The sequence below is a fragment of the Polyodon spathula genome, chromosome 18 (genome assembly GCF_017654505.1).
Source record: "Polyodon spathula isolate WHYD16114869_AA chromosome 18, ASM1765450v1, whole genome shotgun sequence".
NCBI lineage: Eukaryota > Metazoa > Chordata > Actinopteri > Acipenseriformes > Polyodontidae > Polyodon > Polyodon spathula.
The window spans coordinates 22,336,798-22,361,332 of NC_054551.1; the positions used below are offsets into that span (position 1 = coordinate 22,336,798).

Sequence of the window (24,535 nt, forward strand, 5' to 3'; positions counted from 1 at the left end):
TTACTACAGTCAACATTAAATTGTTAATACTGCATTTAACAGTGCAAAAAAAAGTTTACAAAGCACTATTGTAAGTTAACAAATGTTTATTTTGCCTGTCAATACTTCACATAGCTTTACTTGAAATCCACTAATGGATTAAATATATATATATATATATATATATATATATATATATATATATATATATATATATATATATATATATATATATATATATATATATAATCCACTAATGGATTATATATATACAAAAAAACTGTATATTGCACCCTATCCAGAGACAGGCTGCCACCTCATGCATAGAAATATACAAATAAATGAGGCAGTCTGCCTCTGGAGTGCGACTTTTAAAAAAAAAAAAAAAAAAAAAAAAAGAAAAACAAAAAAAACGACCACTTTTTTTTGTAGTACCAAGTTCATTCAACTTTTCAACCTTAATGAGGTCTCACTTTGACTTAAAGAACAAATACAATTTAAGGCGGCTTTTTGTCAAGATACTATATAATTATGCAAGTTATCCACACTTTACCTTTTTATTACGCTTGGGTCTGTATACAGTTTTACTCTAGGAAATAATTGTGTTTGCTGAGGAATTGCTTTTGTGTTTTTTGTTTTATTAATTTTTTCCCCACTTCATCAAAGCAGAATGACTGAATCAAACACATTGTGTTTAGTAACATTCCAGTTCTATATGGCACAAGTACTACAATAAGCCATGCCAATATAGAATAAAAAAAAAACAAAAAAAACAAAAACACTAACTTCCTCCAGAATCAAAAATGAAATAAATAAAACTATTGCAAATAGTGCCTTTGGACTGATCTCTTTACAAATGGTACAATTTATTCAAACTCCTTACACTAATTTGAAATGTACATGTCTGACATCTTCATAAATAGATAAAAAGAGGAACGTGAATCCCCATCTGCTTTTACTATTAAACAGGCTATAAATGACCTCATACATTTGTGTCCTGTAATAAAGGTTCTTTAGCTTCTCCAGGTGCCGGCGGACTGTGAGGGTGGCCGTGGTTTGCCAAGTGCTTCTTCCAGTTGCTGCTTCTTACTGCCATATTTGTGTGTTCAGGAATAAACAAGGCAACAAGCAGAGCCAGTAGCACAGCACATGCTCCAAAGAGGAAGGGAGGGCCAGGGATAATTGAACTCTTGGGGGAAGGGGGGGGGGAAGAAAAAGGGATTAACAGATGGGAACAGCAGATTACACCACCTTACAACTCAAAACAAAAAAACAGCACAACAATACAGAATGATCATATTAAGACAGACATATTCTACTTAAAACAAAATGTAAGGCCATATCACAAACTTTGGGAACTGTTTTAAAAAAAGCCCATTCTGATTATTTAGATCACATCTGTACTTCCCCCATAGAAATCAGAATCCTTTGGGACATGCATGACTGCTTGGGTAGAGCGTTGTATGTATAGGAAAATGAAAAACTGCAATCTCAAATAAGTGTGGAATAAGGGGAATTATATCATCTCTCTGTGACCCAAGTCAATTTAGCAGTTACAAAATATCCTACACATATTTAGCGTGGACTGGTCTAAAGTCTTATTTAGAAGCTATCCCCACTAGAAACCCCACATTCTTAAATTCAAAACTACCATAGGCATGTAACCAAATGGCAAAATGCGCCGCTGTTTCTCTTTTTACAAAGTTGGAAATTGTTTGAGCTCTTGAAAAAAAAAAAAACTTAAGTCAGACTCAAGTCACTGAGCAATTTGTTTCCCATCCTGTTAAATAATTGTGTCTTGAATATTGTTCCTGTACATGTATTCATGATGAATCTAGAGCTGCTGCTACATGTAATGTGTGTAGGGGTGGTGTATTAATTTAGATGACCAGTTAATTAATGTTAGTTGTCTGTTACTTTAGCATTATAGTTTATTAATATACACTTGCTTATTACTTTTCTCTTATTCTGTTAATTTAATATGTTGATGCATGTGTGTCATGAAAAAATAACAAATAAATATTTATGTATCGATTCATATTGTGTCTGATGGTCAACTCCGTCTTAGGTAACACTTTGCTTGCTTCCAGAGGAGTGTTGTCTTAGCTGGAGTCCACTGTATGTGCTTTTAAACAGATGAGGTGGAAAACACTCCTTACCTGCTGATTATGTGCATTATGGTGCGGTACAGCCACACTGTCCCCTGAATCATGACCACTCACTGGTAGTTCATCAAGTTCTACATGAAATATATAGAAAATAAACCCATAGAGTGCCGGTCCCAGGCCATTGCAAAGCCCTCGAATTCCAGTGATCATTCCTTGGACGACACCTGGAAACACAGCAAGATGCATAAAAAAAATGTATTTTTAGAATCTCAGGTTAACAGGGAAAATTTAAAACCCATACTAGTATTACCAAAATTGTAAAGTTCCCTTTTTCTGTGATGAAGACCTTTTGATTAGTTCATTTTTTATACTTTAAAAGTTATCACACATTTAACTGATGGCACTTCATAATACCCAGATTTTACAAACTACGGTAACTTGAATTGTTTGTTTCTTTCACAAGCCACCTAAGAAAGCCAATGCTAGTACATGTCTATGCAATGTAAAAAAGTGTACAACTATATAAAATCGCAGCTATCCTTCTCTATAACCTTAGGTACACATCTCAACCCTGTTAAAGAAAGATGCTCAGAGAGAAGGCCATTCTTTTTAGTACAGCTTACCTTGCTGATCTGGGTCTGCTGTCCTTGACACCAAAGCACTGACTGCAGGGAAGGTGATACTAGACATTGCTGCAACGGCTCCTGCTGCCCACATCATCCTATTAGAGAAAGAAAGACAGTACTGAGAGACGGCTCCATCTCATGGTCAATGCACAGGTACATAATTTACATTTACAGCCATTAATGAGATTTACAGAAGCACAAGAAGAAATCTTAAGACAAACGTTTGAGGTAAAGTGTTTATCCATTTGCTTTTTAATACCTCTACATTTAAGATGTATACTGTCAATGTGAACAGGTACACAGCAATTGAGAAATAATGAACTTGAGCTGTGGTTAGTTTGTTTTCTTTAAAGTGTTATCTCCTTCAATATAAAACATGCAAGTCTGATCACACCAACTACAATATGCACATTTTTGGTTTTCTTTTTGTTCAGCATACTAGTGATCTTTAGCATCCAATAAAGAATCTGCTGGAAAACAGATGAATTTTACAGAGCCCCAACGCCTGTTGATACCCATTCCATATCAGCAGTCTAGCTGTATTAATATCTTTTACCAATAAATGCAGACATTTAGAAACTCCCTGCAGCCCAGAACACAGACCAACCAAAAAGAGATGATGTTCATGCATTACAGCTGAAAGCTTCCAATTTCAATAAAGTCTAATTAAGAACCATGCAGCTTTTAAACATGACCAGCAAGACCCAACAGCACAGTAAGACGGTGCATTACATACCAGGGTTCAGATCCAAAGCCATACCAGGCAAGCTGCAGGATCTGGAATCCCAAACCCAGTAAAATAGTGTTCTTGTTCCCAATGGAGCGCATCAGCAAACTCAGCACTACAGTCTGAAACAGAAAAATGGTAAAAATCATAAAAATGTGGCTTTGTTGGTACAACCACATTCCAACATGCATTAAACACTTTTTAATCACACATCATGCAAAAAGCCATATTTGGGTTATCATTACTGTTGAATTGTATATTAAAGTGTATACTCAACTATATGCACTTTTCTAATATCAACAATGACATAACAGTCAATTTCAAATGCTTAAACAGTAAATACTTACTTGTGCGACGATGGAGAGTAAGCCCAAGACCGCTATAAAAGCAGCAACACTTTCTGGTGAAAACCCCATGATCTAAACAGAAATGGACACATCCATTTATTATTGTTCTGCAGAATTACAGGTACACAGACACTTAATTCTGCTAGTAAGCACTTCTAGTGTGGGAAACGTCACTTCAAGAGGAGTCTCTCTCAAAATTCACTCTCTGCAAACACTCAAGAGCTCTCATCCCAGCTTTAGAACGGTTTGAGAGATAAAAAATGCTTTGAGACCTTCTGATATTAAACAAATGAGAGATGTTATTGTTTTTTTAGATCACTGATACAGTGCAGTCTAGCCACACCTAAACAACTGTCTCTGCAGTTCAACTGGCTTCAAAATTACTAAATTAGTGAAAAGTTAACCCTCTGACCAGACTCATACTTGACCCGAGTCTGAATTTGAAACTTAGGGTATTGGTTGATGAAATCAACACTACTGGATTTATAGCATTGGGGTATCTACCCTGGATCTGTGGGATTAACACTAAAAAGAAGTGCATGATGCAATCCAGGTGGACTATCTGGTACTCTATAATGTTCTACAGTAATCCAGCTGTTGCAAATTCTGGCAGTGTATAGGTTGGTCAACTCAACCCCTAAATCAAGTAGATACACATTTCAGCTGGTGCGTTCACTGATCTCACTGAAAATTCACTGAAATTTCATATGCATTTTGATATATTGAACACGACTGCAATCTAATACACTATGTGTAAATTAATAAAACATCTGAACAGTAAATGTCTAAATGTTTTATTAAAAGCATTTAAAGATGGTTTAAGTGTGACAGTGGTTCTCTTATCACTAGCACTGAACTCACCTGTCTGAGATACAGAAAGAAGCTGGAGTACTGGCCTGCTTCAGGGAGGTAGGAAAGGAACACGGTTATGCAGATCAGCAGCACTGTTGAATCCTGACCCACTTTTTTAAGAGACTAGGAACAAATATGAAGAATCACAGTCAATTCAACAGCTTGACAGTTACATATGCCTAACTGCAATACTGTATTAAAAACAACTTTGAATTTCAAATTGAAAGGCAGACATTTATCTTGTCAGTTGATACCAGCACAGTTATTAACTTGTTGGCATTTCACAAATTGCTTACTGAAATTCATCACTAAGCTTGGGTCATCGGTTTCATTTTTTTCAATTTTAAAATGTATGTATATGTTTAATACATAAAACATGCTTGTTTTATCCCTTTCAGGGCCAATCAGGCTTAGGTGAGGTTTTTGCCTTTGTGAAGCATTCAGTACGTTTACATGGCACAAGTATTCAGAATATTAAGTATCAGAATACTAGAATATTCCGAATGCTCTGTATATACACAGGCGGAATTCTCTTATTCCTTTCCTGTTCTGCATTTATATGGTACATGGAATATTCCTTTTATGCCATTAACGGAATATTCCTTTTATGCCATTAATGCAAGTGTACCTTGCTTCCCACTGCAAACCAAAAGAGTGCTGATTGTAGTAGAATAGTTTGTTTTTTATTGTAGAGAGCTGGTGGTGTGGATTTATATTTCTGTTATTTGTTTTTTTCAGATATGGAATCTTATATTTTGAGATTGTGTAGATGCTTGTGGGTCTAATTCAGACTGAAGAGGAGTTGCCCCTTTTAGCCAAGCATATCGTCAACAGAGCCTACAGTCAACAAATGTACAGTAGAAATAAAAATCATAGTAAATAAATAAATAAATGTATGCTGTCTTTAAATTTAGTTGTATATTTGCAGATCTGGCATGTACTGATATTTGTTTTATGTCAATTCTTTTGTACTCAAATTGAAAGTGCACCCCGCGAGATAGTGCAGCTCCTTTTTGTCATGTAATTTTTACTACTTACTAGTTATATACAGCACTGCACTTAAGATAATACACTTACTGTCAATTCTGTAATACAAGTAAAAAGTTGTGGAAATATACAAACATACAGCACAAGTACAGTTGTCAGAAAAGCTTGCAAAGAGTAAACTGTAAAATATGTGCTTGTTTCTTCTAGTTTTAAAATGTTAAACTCAAGGTTGTTTCCATCGTCTCCTCTTACATCGCATAGCGTGCACGTTAAGGAACACTGCTGCGCTGAAGGGGTGCACTATCTCACGGGATGCACTTTCGCATGCTACACCGGGTCAGTGTAAGACTGAAGTAAGAATTGATTGATGCACCCCTGTTTTCGTCTCTTCTCTTCACTGCTGTGAGTATTTGTTATTGCTTGTGTGTTTTGGGTTATGCTTCACAGTCGGAATATGCAGTTTACATGGCTTTATATTCCATTGGTATTCTGCACATTAGTGTAATATGCCACCTCCAATACTCTGAATATGCAGACATGGAATATTCCTCTTCATATTCCGAATATGCTGTTTATGTTGGAATATATATTCAGATTATTCAGTATTTTGAATACTAGTAGAATATTACTAGCCACGTAAATGCACTGAATGGCTGTCCTGTGTATTCCTTTTTTAACTGTCTAAACAGTGGCCCATCAATGCCACCCCAAGACACTGACATAGGACCATCCCTATTCTATTATCTTTCATTCATTCTTTCATTTTTCTGGCTAACGGAACGGTACAGTACTGACCACGGCTATATATACTATAACATCCTATCTATAAAAAAATGAAATGGGAAAATTATAATTCATAGGACGGGGGAAAATGCTACATTAGAACAACAGAAAGTTTACAAACGAGGAAGGCATCTGGCCCATCTTGCTCGTTTGGTTGTTAGTAGCTATTTGATCCCAGAATCTCATCAAGCAGCTTCTTGAAGGATCCCAGGATGTTAGCTTCAGCAACATTACTGGGGAGTTGGTTCCAGACTCCCACAATTGTGTAAGAAAGTGCCTCCTATTTTCTGTTCTGAATGCTCCTTTATCTAATCTCCATCTGTGACCCCTGGTCCTTGTTTCTTTTTTCAGGTTGAAAAAGTCCCTTGAGTTTGTCCACATTGTCAATACCTTTCAGAATTTTGAATGCTTGAATCAGATCACCGCTTTTTCTTTGTTCAAGACTGAATAGATTAAATTATTTTAGCCTGTCTGCATATGACATGCCTTTTAAACACGGAATAATTCTGGTCACTCTTCTTTGCACTCTTTCTAGAGCAGGAATATCCTTTTTGTAGCGAGGTGACCAGAACTGAACACAATATTCTAGATGAGGTCTTACTAATACATTGTAAAATTTTAAGATTACTTCCCTTGATTTAAATTCATTCCCCACATTGTCCAGATGAAGACATTTCTGAGTCAACAAACTAACTAGATCTTTTTCAAAGATTCCTTCTTCAATTTCATTATCTCCCATATGGTATTTATAATGGACATTTTTATTGCCTGTATGTAGTACCTTACACTTTTCTATATTAAATGTAATTTGTTATGTGTGTGCCCACTTCTGAATGCTGTCTATATCATTTGCTAATAATCTTTACTGCTGCAACAGTGTTTGCCACTGCTATTTTTGTCTCATCTGCAAATTTAACAAGTTTGCTTACTATACCAGAATCGAAGCCATTAATGTAGATTAGGAAGAGCAGATGACCTAATACTGCTCCCTGTGGTATTCTCCTGGTTACCTTGCTCCATTTTGAGGTTTCTCCTCTAATCAGTACTTTCTGTTTTCTACATGTTAACCACTCCCTCAATCCATATGCATGCATTTCCTTGAATCCCTACTGCGTTCAGTTTGAGAATGAATCTTTTACGCAGGACTTTGTCAAAAGCTTTTTGGAAAGCTAAATAAACCATGTCATATGCTTTGCAATTATCCAATGTTGACACTGCTTTATCAAACTGTGAAAAAAATACTGATCAAATATTTAAATAAAAGGTGACTCGGAAATGCCATGATAAACTACTGTAAAAGCTTTGACTGCACTCACTGCGAATGGATCAGCCTGTTCCCAGGAGATAGGGGCTCCCCAGGATGCTGGCCTCATTTTCTCCGGCAGGGATTCCGGGACCGCCACTAGGATGAAGCAGATATCCAGCAGCGCTATGGCTGTGGCCAGCACTACCACCAGGCTGTCCCCATATACTCTGCCAAGGTAGGCACCGATAGCTGGGCTTGTCACCAGACTGGCAGCAAAAGTGGCAGATACCTAAAATTCAAATACAAAAATATATTAAATCTAATATATTTAAAAAAAAAAAAAAAGAATCCACAGTATTTTACTTTTCAGGATATAAATACAGCATATTCTTAGCTGGGCTCGTTTACAATGGGCATCTTTCCAAGAGTGGAAACCAGTTACAACCACAAGACATTACAATAGAGTTTAAGATATGCGTACTGCCTGGTACACAATGAATGCCGATAAGCTGGTCAGCTGACAGTCATGCCTGCTGCTGCATAATACTGCTCAATCCTGAGAAGAGGAGCTGTGATATGTAGTCACCAAGATATTTAATAATTAACCCCATTACCCCAAGTGACTAATTAAATAAAGATTAATATATATTAGGGCTGTCAATTGACTAAATTTTTTGGAGTTATTATTTTAACACGTTAACACCACTGCTGTGACTTGAGCCTTCCGGCATACCGTACTTCAATACCGGCCTCGGCAACATTGGATTGAGTATCTGAGTGCAGTTACTGTTTAAACAGAAAGTTAAATCACTGAACCAAGTAATGGCGCAAAGCACAAAAAATTATTGGGAGTTTTTTTTTTTTTATTTTATGTTCGACAGCTCAATGGACAGTAAAAGACGTTTACTGGCTACTGTTAAAGTGAGCTACAGTATCACACACATCTAGTCATTTGTGTGCTGAACATGCCTTCACGTCTCAAAATACACTAGCAGTGCTTCTGCTACAGACAATAACAATACAACAAATTAAACCCACCAGTTTCGACAAAAATTCAGTATCGCTGCATGCCCATGAATCAAACCGAAGTATGAGAAGCCTGCTATGCTGATCAAACCTGAACCGCACATTTTATTGTGTTGGTTGAATCTAATTTCTAAATTAGAGCCCCTAGTAAATTTTGGTGACGGTCCCACTGGGTATATTTCCTACTTAAACACATAAATAATAAATTAGATGGATGTAGTAACTGTATCAATTTAATATGAAATTAAAGATTTTATTTATTTTTTTAAATTGCAATTAATTTTTTTTAATCGTTTGACAGCCCTAATATTTACAAAACATTTACAGAACTCAGTTGTGGATCACTGCAGCTTTAAATGAAGTGGTATTATAAGTTAGTGAATTGAGTCCATTGTGTGCTAAGAACATGCACATCTATGAAAGGATGGCAAATCCCATTACTCTGTTATCAGTCTCAGACTTGTTGCACAATATATAAAACAACAGACTGCCTGTTAGTCTAACAAAACTAGGCTTGTACTACAGTGGAGAAGTCCATATATTTTAGCCTTGAGTTTAACAGGAATAGAATACACAAGGAATTCAAAAAGTCAGTCGTGCTTTCCTGTAACGAGGCTCAATGCGTTTGGAAATATCGATGAGCTGTAGAAACACTAAAATGTCAAAACATGAGCTGTGGTGAAGTACTTACCAGTCCATAGGCCATACTCCTTTCATGTTCCTGGGTTATGTCAGCTACATAAGCAAACACCACAGAGAAGGTGACTGCAAAAACTCCAGACACTGAAATAACAGCAAAATACCACCTGAAAAGAGAACCAGGTACATTCAATATCTTCAAGCACACAACTCTACCCTTTAAAATAATACACAAAAGTACTGCTTAAGACTGTAAATCTTTCTTCAAAAAGAGTAAACGTTCACAACTATTACAGTTCCACAGGGATAGTTTTCCTTTGGAATGGCTAACTACCTACATATAATAAGAAATTAGTGTACCGGTAATTTAACGCTTAACCCTAAAGAGACTGCATCTTATACGATCGAGCGGCAGAAAGATTCACAAACCAAGGGCTTATCTTCATGAGTGGAATGGGCGCACAGGTGAAGAACACGGTTAGCAGCAGAAAAGACTTCCTTCCCCACACATCTGAAAGGGCTCCGATCAGGGGAGCGCTCAGGAATGATAACAACCCCTGAAAAACACACATGAATTTAACTCTTAGTGCACAGAAATGGAATCAGCACTATGCAATATCATACACGTTCCTTACAGACCAACAGGACCATGACATCTACAAACATTTCCACTAATTGCACTAAACCAAACTGGACCAGGATTGATTGCGCTAAATTAAAGTACAAATCTAAGGATCGCTCATTATACTTCACTCCATATGAAACAAGAATAATCAAATATGAGCTACTACAAATATTGCTATACAGAAGGGACAGACATCTTAAAATATTTTAAGGATTTCTTTTATAAAAATGTTCTTTTGTGAAATGAAATGTAAACATGAAAAGTTATCCCTTATAGGAGTAAAATGAAAAAGTTGTTCCGTGGGTCTAGCTATGGCAAATAGATAACATATAGGATACCACTGCACTTGAGTCCAATTGCTCAGCAAAATCTTTCGCAAGATGTTCAATACCAAAAACATTTATATGTGACAAGTATATGTGGCAATCTAGCCGCAATCTAGCCCCCTCAGTCCTGATTCACCCCACCCAAGGATGCAGAGAAACCCTTAAAAGGGATCTATAAAGTTCTGTTCATATTAGAAACAAGCCAAATCACATCATCCTGCATAGCAGTGAAGCAGCGATTATTGTATGCTCTTTTTTTTAGATGAGTTTACAAGCATACTGTATGCAATCTTACCTTTACTCCTTGGATTAAGCCATTCATCAAAAATGTATGCTTCGGGAATGTCTCATGCAAAACCTACAATATAGGGAAAAAAACAAATGTCGCCAATGAAAAACAGAAAAGAAAATCTGTTTACCCTTTATGCGTCATTGCTTTGAAAAAAAAATTATTTGGTTTAGAAACCACTGAATATACATGTGAAAATGTACAGGATAGGTTCCTCCATATACCAGGACATTCCGACACTCTCAATACAGCAGCTTGTGTCACAGAATACTCTAACCATGTTTCATCCCAACTGAATACTAGACAAGTTAAATAGCAAGTAATTATTTTAACCAAATTCATTCAGAGTGCCAATATATATGGCAGCTAATGACAATGCACTACATACTATGCAATAAACAGCTTTACTGTTAGTCCTGCAAAACTATGTTTTCTAAATTGCAACAAATCTGGCCAACAATGTGAATTAATCCACTATGTACATTTTAAAACTTGTGTGATTCAGGCAAAACACTTTAAAACATTCATTTTAAATGTAAAATGTGCATGCAACTGACTAAAGACTGCACTACTCAGTCCAATCACTAATAAAGACCATCTGCTTGAAGACCACATTTCTGTAAAGGAAATGTTAGCTTGAGCAGGTTTAGCCTGTATTCTCGTTTAGCAGACCCTAAACTAAAACAGATCCTGACAATTTTCTTTTGATGTGGACACATTTTCTTTTGTGTTTCATGAGCCAGTGTAATTCTGTGCAAGTTTCTCATTACCAAGTTTCCCCCCTTTCTCCCAGATTTAATATTTTTTTGTTATAGCTTGAAATACTAACAAGTTTACAATAATCAAACCATAGATGAATACATTATTACTGTTTAAGCTGTTTTGGTAATTGATGCTTTGAAGGTCAAAAAAAACAGGCATGTAACATTCCAACAATTTACTGGTTATAAGTTGGTTGTTTTTTCATAATTAAAACTTTCCATCTGCACCATGAAACCAGTCTTTAAAACTCAAAACTGTGGCTGCTGTCTGTTCAATCTGCAATTTCCTTGACAATTGTGCACGTATTCACAGCCATTATGTTCACGCAGTTCAAGATTTAAAACCAGCCTCATTAAGTAACTTCCACAATCTGCGTAAATCTGAGAGATCGAGTTCTTCCCACCAGCAATCCTAATTTAGTTGACAGAGTCTCAATTGAAATCAATTTGATCTTGACCGGCTGCTGATAGAAATGGACAAATCTGAAGTCAATCCCAATGTTTAATGAATCTTTTAAACTTTACTACACCTTTAAAATCCTGCTTAAACATCAACTAAAGCTGGCTATTCTGTTCTGTTTACAAGAGCAAGCTTCACAGCTGCAGTAGATTAAATAAACAAACATATTTGCAAATATGCTCCGAAGAATTTTGTTTTAAACGCCAAGGACAGTTGGGCCATTGTTTGCTGCCCATTGCTGAACTGGGACAGAAGTCTCTCAACAGTTTAATTTCATCAAGCAATTAAAATGAGATGAATATACAACGTATAAACGGGGCTAAAAAATATATGCATATAGTCAGCCTTTTTCCATTAGATCCTCCACAGTAAAACACTACTTGTGTATTGTTGTACAGAGCAGTCAGTAGATGTCATTTCAATCTGCTATATAAAAAATTAAGGCTGGCAAAAGAGCGATATTATCATATAAGCTTTGATCTAAATGAGACAATAGCCTTCTTTTGTTATGCAATGTATTAGGTGGCATGATGGGAAGACTAGCTATAAATATAACATATCAAAGAGCGTTCAAATAAACATGCTAACAAATTATTGCAGTTCTATAAAATACTGTATTAATTTAATGTATTAATATACAAAGATGTGCAAGTAAAAATTACATCTAATGTCTATCTAAAGATTTTTCCGAATGCAAAATGAAAACTTCATGCACTGCAGTTTACATATTGTTGGGCAGGAGGTCATTTAGGAGCAACACCAATTTTGGAAGGAAATTATTAACCAAAATATTTAGTAAAAGCCAAATTTACATAGCAACAGAAAACATCTGAAATCAGCCAAAAGTCAAGTCTCTGAAAGTGAATAAATGGGCAATTTGCCAGTTTTTCTAAATAAAATGAATCCCAGATTGTTTAAAAATTGTATTCGAGAGATAGTGGTATCACAATTGTGTAGATGACAAATTAAAAAAAAACACGCCTAAATTAGATTTATCAGTAACACAAAAAAGTAAACTGTCATGACCACCATCTAGAACTATTAATAGAAACATGATCAAATTAAATGATGAACATGTTGATTTGTCTTTCAATGTATTTATTAAATAAATAAATAAATATAGTTTGCCACTGAATTTATTATGTTTCTTTCCGTAATACAAGTGTGACATGCAGATAGGTGGATGCAGGTACAAAACAGACAGGGCACCTCACCAATCACTTCAATTACATTTCTACTCCACAAATACAGGTTCTCATCTCTTACCACCAGCGTGGGTGCTGTCAGAAGACCCCATGCAAAAAACTCCAAGAAGATGACAATCACTGCATGGTACACACTGGGTGCTCCTATTCCTTGTGGCTGGGGAAAAAAGCAAAGACCATTTGAAAAGTAAATAAAAAGAATGAGCTTCCTAAGACACATTTGAGCTAATGACTGCTATGGTTTGTCTAAGTTAGCTAGTGTGTGATTAACTAAGCCCATAGAAAAAAACAAAAAAACAATTGTGATAATAAACTACTGTTCAGTGCTGGATGCTTTATCTCTGGTGAACACATGGCCAGGGCAACTTCTATGTAAAGATGTCTTTTTCAGGTAAAAAGCTGATGTTAGGAATATTACACTCCACTTGCATGTCGATTGAAAAAAATGGGGTCTGAATTTAAATCCCTACACTCAGGAATTTTCCAATACATGTGGACTCAAATCAGTGCAAACATGTATGCGATTGGCCGGTTAAAATCATGCACCTTGCACACTGTATATTTACTGTTCTCTAGCAACACTTTCCAAATTTAACTGAGACTGTATTTTATACCCCCATCACTTTACACCGGTAACAATCACATTGGACGTTTTTTTTGTTTTTTTTTCAGCACTTACCCACCAGCTCTTCTGTGTCCTCTTTGAAACTTCCATCATTAAAAAGTCGTAAATGTGATAACTGCTCAGAATAGACGACCTGATGCTAACCCCAACTATACAAAGCACTTGAGTCGTCTAGTTGCCAACGTCAGTAAGTTGCTGCAGCAGAACCAGCGACTTATGTCGTCAGTGTACAGATGGTCTTCAGCAAACTGCAAAAATGAATGCGCATCTTCACACCAGGCCGCGCATTGTCTGGCCTGCTGTCCGTTATACCTCGCCTTTGATTGTAATGGTAATCAAGTTCCGCTTTATAATTTCAATACCTTCCGCCATTCGACCGTTTCAACTGACATTTTGGTGCTGCTACACTACTCGAAATGACATCACCGCAGTACAGCAGACTCATATGTTTGCTCCAGGTGAAGTATGTGTAATAAAACACATTGAAATCGCTGCATTTTTAAAATGTAGAATATCGTGTAATTTTAAATACAACGGGCAAACTTAGATGACACGTTGTCGTGTGCTAGTATTAAGAGATACAGAATTGAATTAAAACATCTGCAACCCTAACCCTTACTTGCACTCACCGACACGTGTAATTTAATAACCAGAACATGGCGTGTTTACATGCTCATAGAGATGGTAAAAAGCACTTAGAAACGAATTATATATTGTTGGTAAGGCAAAGTATTTTTGCACTTGTGGTAAACGCACTACAATAAGGCGTAGTAGTACAGCGTGACGTTCCAGATGGGTTTGCTGCAGAAACGATAATACAGGAAGTCATTTTTGCTTCGATTAAACGACTCACTCAATATATTAATTTCAACAATACAATAGACGCCGACAGCTGGTACAGCAAACTCAACCGATTTAAACAATGAATCGTGATGTGCCCGCCCCACAAATGCATACACTTCCCTCTCCCAACTCACCGTGCCACCATCCTTAATAATAATCTTCTTCGCCAGCATAATACTACGGTTTGCCCGCTTCTTCTTCTTCCCCTGTGTCATATTACCATCCTAAGCTTTCTTTTTATTGAACTAACTATCAAATAATAAGAAAAATAACTAAAGAAAGGGAGAGCGATAGAAATGCCGTTAACCTCGTAAAGGTTCTCAGGCTATTCAATCATCTCAACGCCACCATCTTAGGACAACAACACCAGCGAGGCACGCTGACGTCAAATGGCACGATTTAGGGGCCGGACATTGTGACGTCACGTGACTTAAATACCGCATAGCTCTCTGAAATCTTTTTGTTGTGGGGTTACTAAAGTACATATGTAAATATCTGTTTATTCTAATAGAAAATATGTATTTACATATTTTACATTACTATAGGAATTACAGATAGCCAGGTATTTTGATCAACCTATATCCAGACAGGATAGACCACAGTTGTACTAGACAACCAGAATTGTGATGAAATTTGCTAAGGACCTTGTTTAACACACATTGATAAGTGAATCGTCATTTTGGGGTATATGGAGTCTGTCAGTCTGACTGACTGTCTGACTGTATGTTATTTACATTTTAACATGTACAGGACCTAGATAAACTGCTTGTCTAATTGGGATGACATTTGCAAGGACATTTTTAACATGAGCATATCATAATCTGAGTGGGTGTGGAAACTGATTGTCTCTCTTCCGATTTTTTCTGCATGTCATTTTAGGGCTTTGCATACATTGTTGTTATCCTATTACAGAATGGACGGTGTCATTAAAGAAATGACAAGTTTATAGAGTGAAACCAGAATCACGGCAAGCAGCACCCCCTAGGGGTCCCAATGGAAATTATGACAATGTGCAGCACATCGCTGATAACTCTACTTACCAAATTCCAGTGCTCTGTAACCAATTTCTCCGCCGTTGCTGAATTGTTATTTCCAGCAAGGCAAAAGGCGATACTTTTTTCCTTTTTAACTTGAAAATGTGACACCAGAGATTGGCTAATACAAATGGTTCTTATAGAATTATACTGTTCTGTTTGACAGGCACATACGATTTAACAGGAGCACACAAGGACAGGGCTTCAGTATTGTGTGCTCATTGTTGTTTATACACAACATAAATGTGCTGTATTGTGACAGTACCCACTTCTACCAAAGACTACAGTTATTTCAAGTTGTCATTGACACAGCCCTGTCTTCAACCAATTTATGAATGAATGTAATTCCATGTAATTAGCTAAGATTACCAGAAGAGGGCGCTATGTGCTTATTATTGTCAAAACGGACGAAGGATGGTTACACCTGTTTCTCCACAGAACATCTGATCAGGGCGGAGGCGAATTTACAGTGCTGGCTAAGCTAGTTAAAAACATTACGTCCCTTTCTCTGTAACATTCTAGTTGTTTGCAGTGAAATGCATTGGTACACTCATTAGTACAGTTTATTCTGTTAGTTATGCTATTTCAAGAAAACCACCAGCATTGTGTTATTTTGAAGTAAGATTCTGAATGCAGGTAAGCTATGCGGTTGTCCTAAATGCATTGTGACCCTGGCCATACATTATCCATTATTATTAAACATACGTTTATGCAATTACGTTATGCAATATTAATTTTAATTCTTAAATAAAACCAGAGGGTAGGCTACGGTATACTAAATCATATGTATGTGAATTAGGCACTATTCAGCACTGTATGTCCTGTTTTATAACATATGCGTTGGAGAATGTGTTTGTGTGTGTTTTAAAGGGGGAGGTGAAACATTTTGAAATCCCAGCTGTGGCTCCACCTTAATGTCATCAGTTTGGTAAACGTAAGCTTTGAGCTCGAGAGGGAGCCTTGTGAAAAACAGCGCATCTGACAAATTCATTGTATTAAACTGCGAGCAACAGACACTGGATATTGTTTATGGTGCGAATACAAGAAAAAACAACAACGTAACTGTCAAGAAGACCTTTAGCTTAACAGTACACATCCCATCCGCTGCTGTCCGGGTCCGGGCGCTACTTTGATCTTCTGCTTGGTTTGCAAAAGGATTTTGACGTCAAAACGTCGCAAACAAAGGTCAGGATTTTTAAAATGTATTTTAAAAATGTTTAAAGGGAGTTATACCTGGGGAAAATGCATTTGCACTTTTTTTTTTTAAATTGATCTTGTTTTACACATAGAGTTTCCAAAATAATTGATTGTATTACGATTGTTATTACTATTCACAATGATATTAATATGTTTGCAAATATTTTTTTTTCACACTGATCAGAATGTAGATTGATATCTCTAGTGTGTTTATCCCTATAGTGTATGTTCTTGTGTTTGCAAACAATGTTCATTATTTAAAAACCGGTGCATTCAAAACGTGACCTGGAACACTCTTTCCATTGAGAGGTCTTATTTTCCTTTTACTGTCAACGTCCTCCGAAAATTTTTTGAAGATGAGCGTGCAGCTTTGTGGTCACGGGGGTTTAACAGTGCAGCGATGCAAATTGGCAAAACATGTTTTCTGCTTTGCATCTCCACTTTGAACGACTCGCCGGGGGACGAGCGTTGTCATAATAACCTTAGGCGTCTATAAAAATAAAAAGGGGATAATTTAGTATCGTTTTTCAAATCTAATTACCTGACAGTAGGGGGTAGCTTATAATAAGCAAATAATGCCACGAGACTGTGTAGCTGGGTAGCTGGCACGCGCTTAGGAGTGCCTTCCAGCTATCGCTAAGAATGCATTTTTACCAGCAAGGGATTATTATTTTAACAGTTAATCACAAGAGAGATTTCAAGAAGACACATCTGGTTAATCACATCACACATACAGGTTTGCCACCACCAGACAGGTAGAATTCATAACGTATATCACTAGGGAAGAAAACATACCAACACTTCAATGTATTCCAAGTCATTTGAATAAAATATGAGAGTAGACATTGCTGCCTAGTTTGCTGACATTCCACCAAAGGGGTAGGAGGGAGGCAAGCTCCCCCCCCCCCCCCCCCCCCCCAAACCTCCCTGCCACTGTGTGTCATTATTCGATCCAAATTGGTTCTGAAGTTGTGCTCGCCCCTGGTTCTCAGATGGCTACAGTGGACTCGCGGTTTGGCCACAAGGACACGTCGGATCAGAACTTTGACTACATGTTCAAGCTGCTGATCATTGGGAACAGCAGCGTGGGGAAGACCAGCTTCCTGTTCCGCTACGCTGACGACTCCTTCAGCAACTCCTTCGTCAGCACCGTGGGCATTGACTTCAAGGTGAAGACCGTGTACCGCAACGACAAGAGGGTCAAGCTGCAGATCTGGGTGAGTGTGCCATTCAAAAGATTCATAATGTTGTCAAAACAAGAATGATCTGGGTGTCCCCGGCTGGCTGTCCCGATGAAGGCATGTCCGTCTAGAGTGCAGGGTGAGTCACAGAGTCACGGGAGTGAAGTTCTTCTTTCTTGACTTGTGTTGGTTCTGGTGTGCCTGTGTGTTAGGGAGGCGAATCGCCAGGGACTGATTCTCCTCGCTGCACTACAGAGAACCCTACTGGCCTGGTGCCTGGTTAGCTCAAAGCGGACACCTGCAGGATTGGCTTTGTCATCCAGGGGCTGGTAGCTTAAGTTCCTGGGTATAAGGAAGCGATTGGCTTGGCATTGGGATTGGAGGATGCCTCATGGCATTGCAGAAATAGAACAACATTTAATAAAAAATAAATTACTCGTGATGTTGTTCTTCAATTGAAATGTCTTAGAATTTAACATATGTCACAGATTCAAAAAGCTTATTTCAAGATAACTTACATGTTTGCATTCAACCTGAATTCAGCCTGGATATCACAAGACCCTTTTGTCATGCATGCCAGTGATTTAACCATTTTATAACACAAAATATTCACCCATTTTTTAAAATAATGCTTTGGGAATCAGGGTCACAAGAACCCCACCATTTTTGTGATCAAATTAATAGCTTTAACCTTGTGCTGAAACGCATTAACTCTCTGCTGCTCCAATCTGATACCATCGGGCATGACAGACAGAATACCAGGAGTTAGGTTAAACTAGGTGGCTCGCCACAGGATTCTTTTTGTTTTTAAATGAGTGCTTCATGTTCCCAGCCGTATCTCAAACACAACCTAATCACAGCTTGTCTTGATCTTGCACGCCATCATATAGCTGTAGAAATAGATATAACAGAGCAAAGATAGCACAGGGGGTGCCAAACTGTCTTGGCTAAAGGACCCTCATGACATTAGGCATCCCGACTGAGGACAATCACCCATGAATCTGTAAAAATGGAAAAAATGTGTGATATGCTCTTTCCTATACATCTTGTACATATGTAACATGTTTGCACTGGATCACCACAGCATCAGTTGTCACACACATATACTGACATTTAGGGTGTTATTATCCCTAACACAACCACAATAGCATATAAAGAGTGGAGGTATCCATACAGATGCAGTTTCTTGACAATTGGATGACTATTTTTTAGCTTAGGTGTTATATCAGCGCCGGTGCTTCCACCGAATAAAAACATTATTGATTTTTATAACATAAACGTTTGCTATCACGAGCACGATAAAGAGACGGTCCAAAAGTTTTGTATTTCCCTACAGAATTAACTAATTATGCTTCACAAAGTCAAATGAAACCTGCTGAATAATGTGACATAAACATATTGAATTAGATACCTCTTTGTAGTTTTCCATATACCAAACGAAAAACTAACAAAAATTGAAAAATGTGACATTTCGAAATCTAAAATGAAATACTGTACTACTATTATAGCTTCAGTTAGACTTTTGCGATATAATTTTGTAGAGTCTTTTGATTACATGATGTTAAATAAAAGATCGAAATTATGTCTGATTTAAGTCCCCCCACTGTGATGAGTTGCTGTATGTCACAGTAAAAGCCTAGAGTATGACAACATGTAGTAAACAGTCTTTCAACACGGCAAGAGGCTGCTATAATGTCAGTAGACTTTTTATGGCGTTTGTTTGTCCAAACTGTACTGTGTCATTTTAATGCTGGACACTCTTAATGAATGGCAGTGATTAATCGATTCCACTTGTCATATAATATATTTTGAAACATTTTGAAATACATTTTGTAAACTATAAAGCTCCTGTAATGTGTTAAGTACTAATATGTTACACCTTGTGTGATGGAGGTGGCTAGTTGCGCCTCTGGTTCTGTAACAGAGCGTGTGCCTAGCTGGCTGCTTCACAAATCCTTATCTGTGGGATAAGTGCATGCACTTATTATAATCAGGCATTTGACTGTGGGGTAGTGGCAGTGTCCATTTAAACTCAATCCAGCTAGTATGCTGTCTGTGGATTTTGTGAAATTATTGTTTTCAATTAAATAAGTTCTTAAGAGATTTAAATGTAGTATCCCAGACCTGGCAGTATCGATTTGTGTATTTAACGGACGTTTTAAACCAATGCTTAAAATTGGTGTTGACATGTTTAATGTAAGATATCCTTTTACAGTTCTAATAATGTCCAAAAAAGATTAGCAGGTGCACCGTTATTATATTGTTAATTGTGTTTACAAATAATAATGAAGAACTATGAATACAGGATTGATTTTCATACCTGTTTTTTTAGTTGGATGTCTTCTTGCTTTCATTAATACTCCCTTTGGATTTTTTCTTTTGCACAGCAAAAATGCTTCTGAGGTCTTTACAGTCTATTCCTTGTATACATTTTTCTCTTCCTACTTGACATTTTGTTAAGTGTTGCAGAAATACAGCACCGTGTGAGTAGAGTGAGGTCGCCTTGTATTGTATTTTGACTGCCTCTCAAGTTTGTCCATTAAATGAATATAGACACATTTGAATTGCATCAATCAGACACCTGGCCCTGCAAGTGTAGAAAGGCAAATACATGAGCAGTTACTGCTGTTAATTTTATGAAAAAAGGAGATTTGACTGTGCTAAACCAGTTGGTTAAGTATTTCAGCCTAAGAGGGGAGCAATATTTAATATATCTTGACAGATACAATGTCATTCTCATCCTCATACAATTAAATGACTGCCTATAACAAAGGGAACACGTTTTTTTTCATTTAACAAGGGGAACACCACTCAATTCAAGCCTGGGTCAAACAGTTAAAATGTTTGTCTCTCACACTGCTCGGCTTTCAAGAAGTAGGCCTACTCAGGCAAAATGTAAGTGAGGGCTGTAAGCTTAATTAACAATGGTTAAACGAAAGAAATCCAAACGATATATCGGGCCTAAATTGTTAAATGCTGAACTGAAATCGCAAGCTCTTTTCTTGCGTTTGAAATTTATAATACAAATTAAATGATTGTTGCGTAGCAAAATGGTGTTCACTTTTCTGTTGAATTCAGCTGTGGATTTGTAGCAGGAACTGTGAATTCCTTAATCAACAGTATATCTGCCCCACACCACTGCTGCTCAAAGCCACATCTCCACTTTTAGTTAGAAGATTCATAGAATGAATCAATCAAAAGGTGACGTCACAGAAATGTTTCAAGCACATGAAACAATATTGGTTTCGCGGCGAACAAAAAAGATTTAAATAAAGGACTACAAATATTTTCTGATTTAACCTAACGGCAGTGGAAACCAATTACACATGTGATAAGAGAAAGGAAGGATTCAAGCCGATAATATCTGAAGCAAATGAAAGAATGATAGCCAGTAATAACCTGCTGGTCCAACCTCTCCTAAGGCACTTGAAGGCATTCAGCCACAGACAAGCAGCTGACTGCAAACTAAAAATAGAACACAGAGCACAGTGCTATAATACGAATAAAAGTTTGGCAAAGGCAGATCAGGGTGGACCAATACCAGGGCATCTGTAGAATATGGTACTGTTAGAGGGGTTTGTGGGAGGTGTTCGATAGGCATTTCCACTAGGGGCGCTAGGAGGTGTGGGACCTGTGTTCAGAGAATAAATAGACGTTACATGCAAGCCAAGACTAGTCTATTTTCTTTTCACAAGCAATACTACAGCATCTTAAAGGGGAAATATGCATTCTAACTTCTGTAACGAGTGAACCAGAAAACCATTTGTACCACAAGCGTGGTAAGCGATCCACTTCAGTGGAATAACACGACGGGAACAACATGCTTTTCGAATGTGTCTTTGCTTACATTCCTATCCAGATGTGCACTGTTGAAATTCAAGACGGATCTGTGCTTCGAACAATACTGCCACCGGTGCATGTTTTCTAACAACTTTAAAATGTCTGAAATAATTTCAGATTTCTATTGCTGTTTTGATTTGAGAATGGGTTTGTGATGAGTCAAAGGGATTTCGGTCTGTGATTCAGCCTCCCGACAGTAGATGGCATCAAACCAACTCGGGACTTCCCTTACCAAGATCTCGTGACCATGGCAAAAGTCATCTTTTGAGGGGCGGCACCTTGGTGAGGGGCGGAAGTACGAGTATGTAAATTCCAGCCACTGGAGTCAAGTGAAGGATAAGGACACTTGTCAGTTGGGGATTGGTGTTCCACTGACTACAGAGGCGGGACATTACATACTAAAGGGAACGTACTACTGTGTTCGGGGTTGGTCCGAAAGTAAAATAGGAGGAGTAACGGGTGGAGGGAGAGACTGGTTTGGTGCAGTGGGATTTTTAAAACAAAAAACACTAACATTTCTTTTGTCTTTTTTGTTTATGTATGGTTCGCCACGAAGACAATTAAAGACGAGTCATCACGGTTTGTTTTGGATTTCACCCCTGCACTCCTTCCCTCACACCATTTTGTTTTCTTTTGTTATTTAATTATTTTGTTGTGTATAGATAATAAAAATAAATTATTTTATTTCTGTACACATAAATTACTGTCTGGACATTCCATTTAATACACTCTCGCCTCACACGTGGTGTGAGCAGTGGTACACGTGTGGTGACAGTGGGATGTCCAGAAATAACAGTAATTTATTTAACGCAGTTACATCTGCGTTTTATTTTCTCTAAAGATACACGAGCAGAGGTCTTTTATTTTAACAGTAATGTAGAGAAATACAGAAAGTATTTATTTTATGCCAGTACTGATCTGCGTTTTATTTCTCTAAAAAGATGGTTGCGAAGAGGCCATGAACAGGGTTTGAAATTAATCCTCGTTGATGCTTAGTCTGTCGAAAATGAAAGTAAAGATCTGCCAAGTAAAACAATCCCTGAATTGATTTAATATAAAAACTGTACACATTTTATTGCTATTTATTAAAACAAAATAAAAAAAATAACATAATAATGATAGTTCCTAATATATACGATTTTTGGGACAACCTCCTGTGGCAAAGAAAAACCATACACCACCATCTCTTTTTGTTTCTTATTGGAAGCCATACAAAAATTTTGCTCTGCGATGTCTTGTCGTGGCAAATTTTTCGATTACTTTGTTATTAAAGGCAGGAATGTCAGCCATCTTGTCTTTTTCAATCGCTAACATGGTTAAAGGCAAAACTGAAAAGAACGAAGTTGAACAAATGATTATTCATAAACATTAAAGTTATATGAAGTTAGACTTGCAAATTTTATTTTAATATTTAAACATCTTAAACATTTTCTGTTTTTCCGCAAAGTAACACGCTATGCAAGACTGAGAAGAGACGATGCAGTGCTGCTCATATTTATAGCTTTTGTTGTCTTGGCACATGCACGCTGCTCGTCTGATCACCGTGTTCGCTAACCAGCGGTGCTCCATCCAGACATTTTTAAGCTAACCATTCATTGCCAGTCCTGGCTGACGGCTGGCTGCTACTGCGCATGTGCATGGCAGATTTGATATTTAAGAACCACAGCAAATCGCTCTTTAATATAACTTCAGGGAGGATTTCAGTAACTTACACAACATTTGTAAGGTCGCTCATGCTCATAGGAAGTACAAAAAAAAATTTTTTTTTTTAGTCCTTTATAAAATAAAAGGGCACAGAAGCAGAAGCTTATTTTTTTTGATCTCTTAACAGTTCTTCATCAAGGCATCTTGGTTGAGAAAGACAGAAAACACAGATGTATAGTATCTTCTTGACTTGCCACCAGATTAGAGAACAAATAATAGATCAGATTATATGTGTTTACATGATGTGTCCTGTCCCTTATAAAAGTTTGCCACAGTATTTTTGCATGGTATTTTTTTCAGTTTTCCCATGCTTTTTCCATGGTTACACTAGGCATTTGTCATCGTTTTTTACCATGATTTGCCATGCTTATTAATATGCTTTACCATACCTTGCTATTCTTTACAATGCTTACCTATGCTTTACCATGCTTTCACTTTGCTTTATTACACGTTGCTATGCTTTTACTATGGGGAACTTTTATAAGGGGTGATCTCCCATATCTGTTTTAGAGAAGCAGAACCAGCTCCTCCTTCAATGCAGCAGTGAAACAAAGAGGTCTAAGTAACTGTACCAGGCTTCTAAAGTAAACCGGGGAAGGGTTCCTTTTCATGTTTCATTAAGGAGAGATCCACCCAAGACAAATGCAACTTTTATAAGTTTACCAACCATTGTTAAACAAAACATATTTCTTGCCTTTGAATTTATTTTTACAGTTGACCTTTTCCCATTTCAGTATGTCAAATGGTTCTTTGTAATTTTCCGCCATAACAGGAGAAAATGAGTCTCTGGATGGTCACTTCCAGTCCAGACAGCAGCATCTCAGTATAGGAACAATAGAACAGAGATGAAATGATGAAAACAAAAAATGGAAACTTTATTTTGCCTGGCACAAATACGTTTCTGTTTGCAATTACCCATTTATTGCAGTTCACTTTACAAGTTAATAAACAACCAGTGTAATAGATAGATGGTCTTAATTCATATGTTATAATTGATAGTAAATTAAAAAACAGATAAATTGTCAATAAGTGTCTATAATTTTAGGTTGAAGCACACTGGGATAATTTTAAATGCATACTGATTGAGCAGATTTTATATTACACTAGAATATATTGTAGGTGTGT

At 37.1% G+C, this 24,535-nt stretch overlaps 2 protein-coding genes across 2 annotated transcripts in view; one reads left to right on the plus strand and one right to left on the minus strand.

Moving 5' to 3' along the window:
* Positions 1–357: 357 nt before the first annotated feature.
* Positions 358–14,833, minus strand: LOC121330944 (hippocampus abundant transcript 1 protein-like). Its single transcript, XM_041277943.1, has 12 exons — positions 14,589–14,833; positions 13,048–13,143; positions 10,567–10,629; positions 9,750–9,877; positions 9,373–9,487; positions 7,726–7,944; positions 4,649–4,762; positions 3,788–3,859; positions 3,450–3,562; positions 2,711–2,808; positions 2,139–2,311; positions 358–1,168 (listed from the first exon to the last, which is right to left on the minus strand). The coding sequence occupies exons 1-12, from the start codon at positions 14,667–14,669 to the stop codon at positions 962–964; spliced, it is 1,479 nt and encodes a 492-aa protein (XP_041133877.1). The 5' UTR covers positions 14,670–14,833; the 3' UTR covers positions 358–961.
* Positions 14,834–16,390: 1,557 nt separating this feature from the next.
* The window catches only part of LOC121331047 (ras-related protein Rab-3B-like), a 33,969-nt gene continuing 25,824 nt past the window's right edge, over positions 16,391–24,535 (plus strand). The window contains exons 1-2 of the mRNA XM_041278171.1: positions 16,391–16,673; positions 17,678–17,902. Coding sequence (XP_041134105.1) covers positions 17,678–17,902 — 225 coding nt within the window. The 5' untranslated portion in view covers positions 16,391–16,673. The remainder of the gene's footprint in view (positions 16,674–17,677; positions 17,903–24,535) is intronic.

What these genes read in the sequence shown, in the direction of transcription:
- LOC121330944 (XM_041277943.1), bottom strand. Translation starts at nt 14,669, where the DNA reads ATGACACAGGGGAAGAAGAAGAAGCGGGCAAACCGTAGTATTATGCTG. An exon ending in GCTTAATCCAAGGAGTAAAG is followed by an intron (nt 9,878 to 10,566) that starts GTAAGATTGCAT and finishes TGTGTTTTTCAG; the next exon opens with GGGTTGTTATCATTCCTGAG. An exon ending in CTCATGAAGATAAGCCCTTG is followed by an intron (nt 9,488 to 9,749) that starts GTTTGTGAATCT and finishes TTCTCTTTTCAG; the next exon opens with GTGGTATTTTGCTGTTATTT.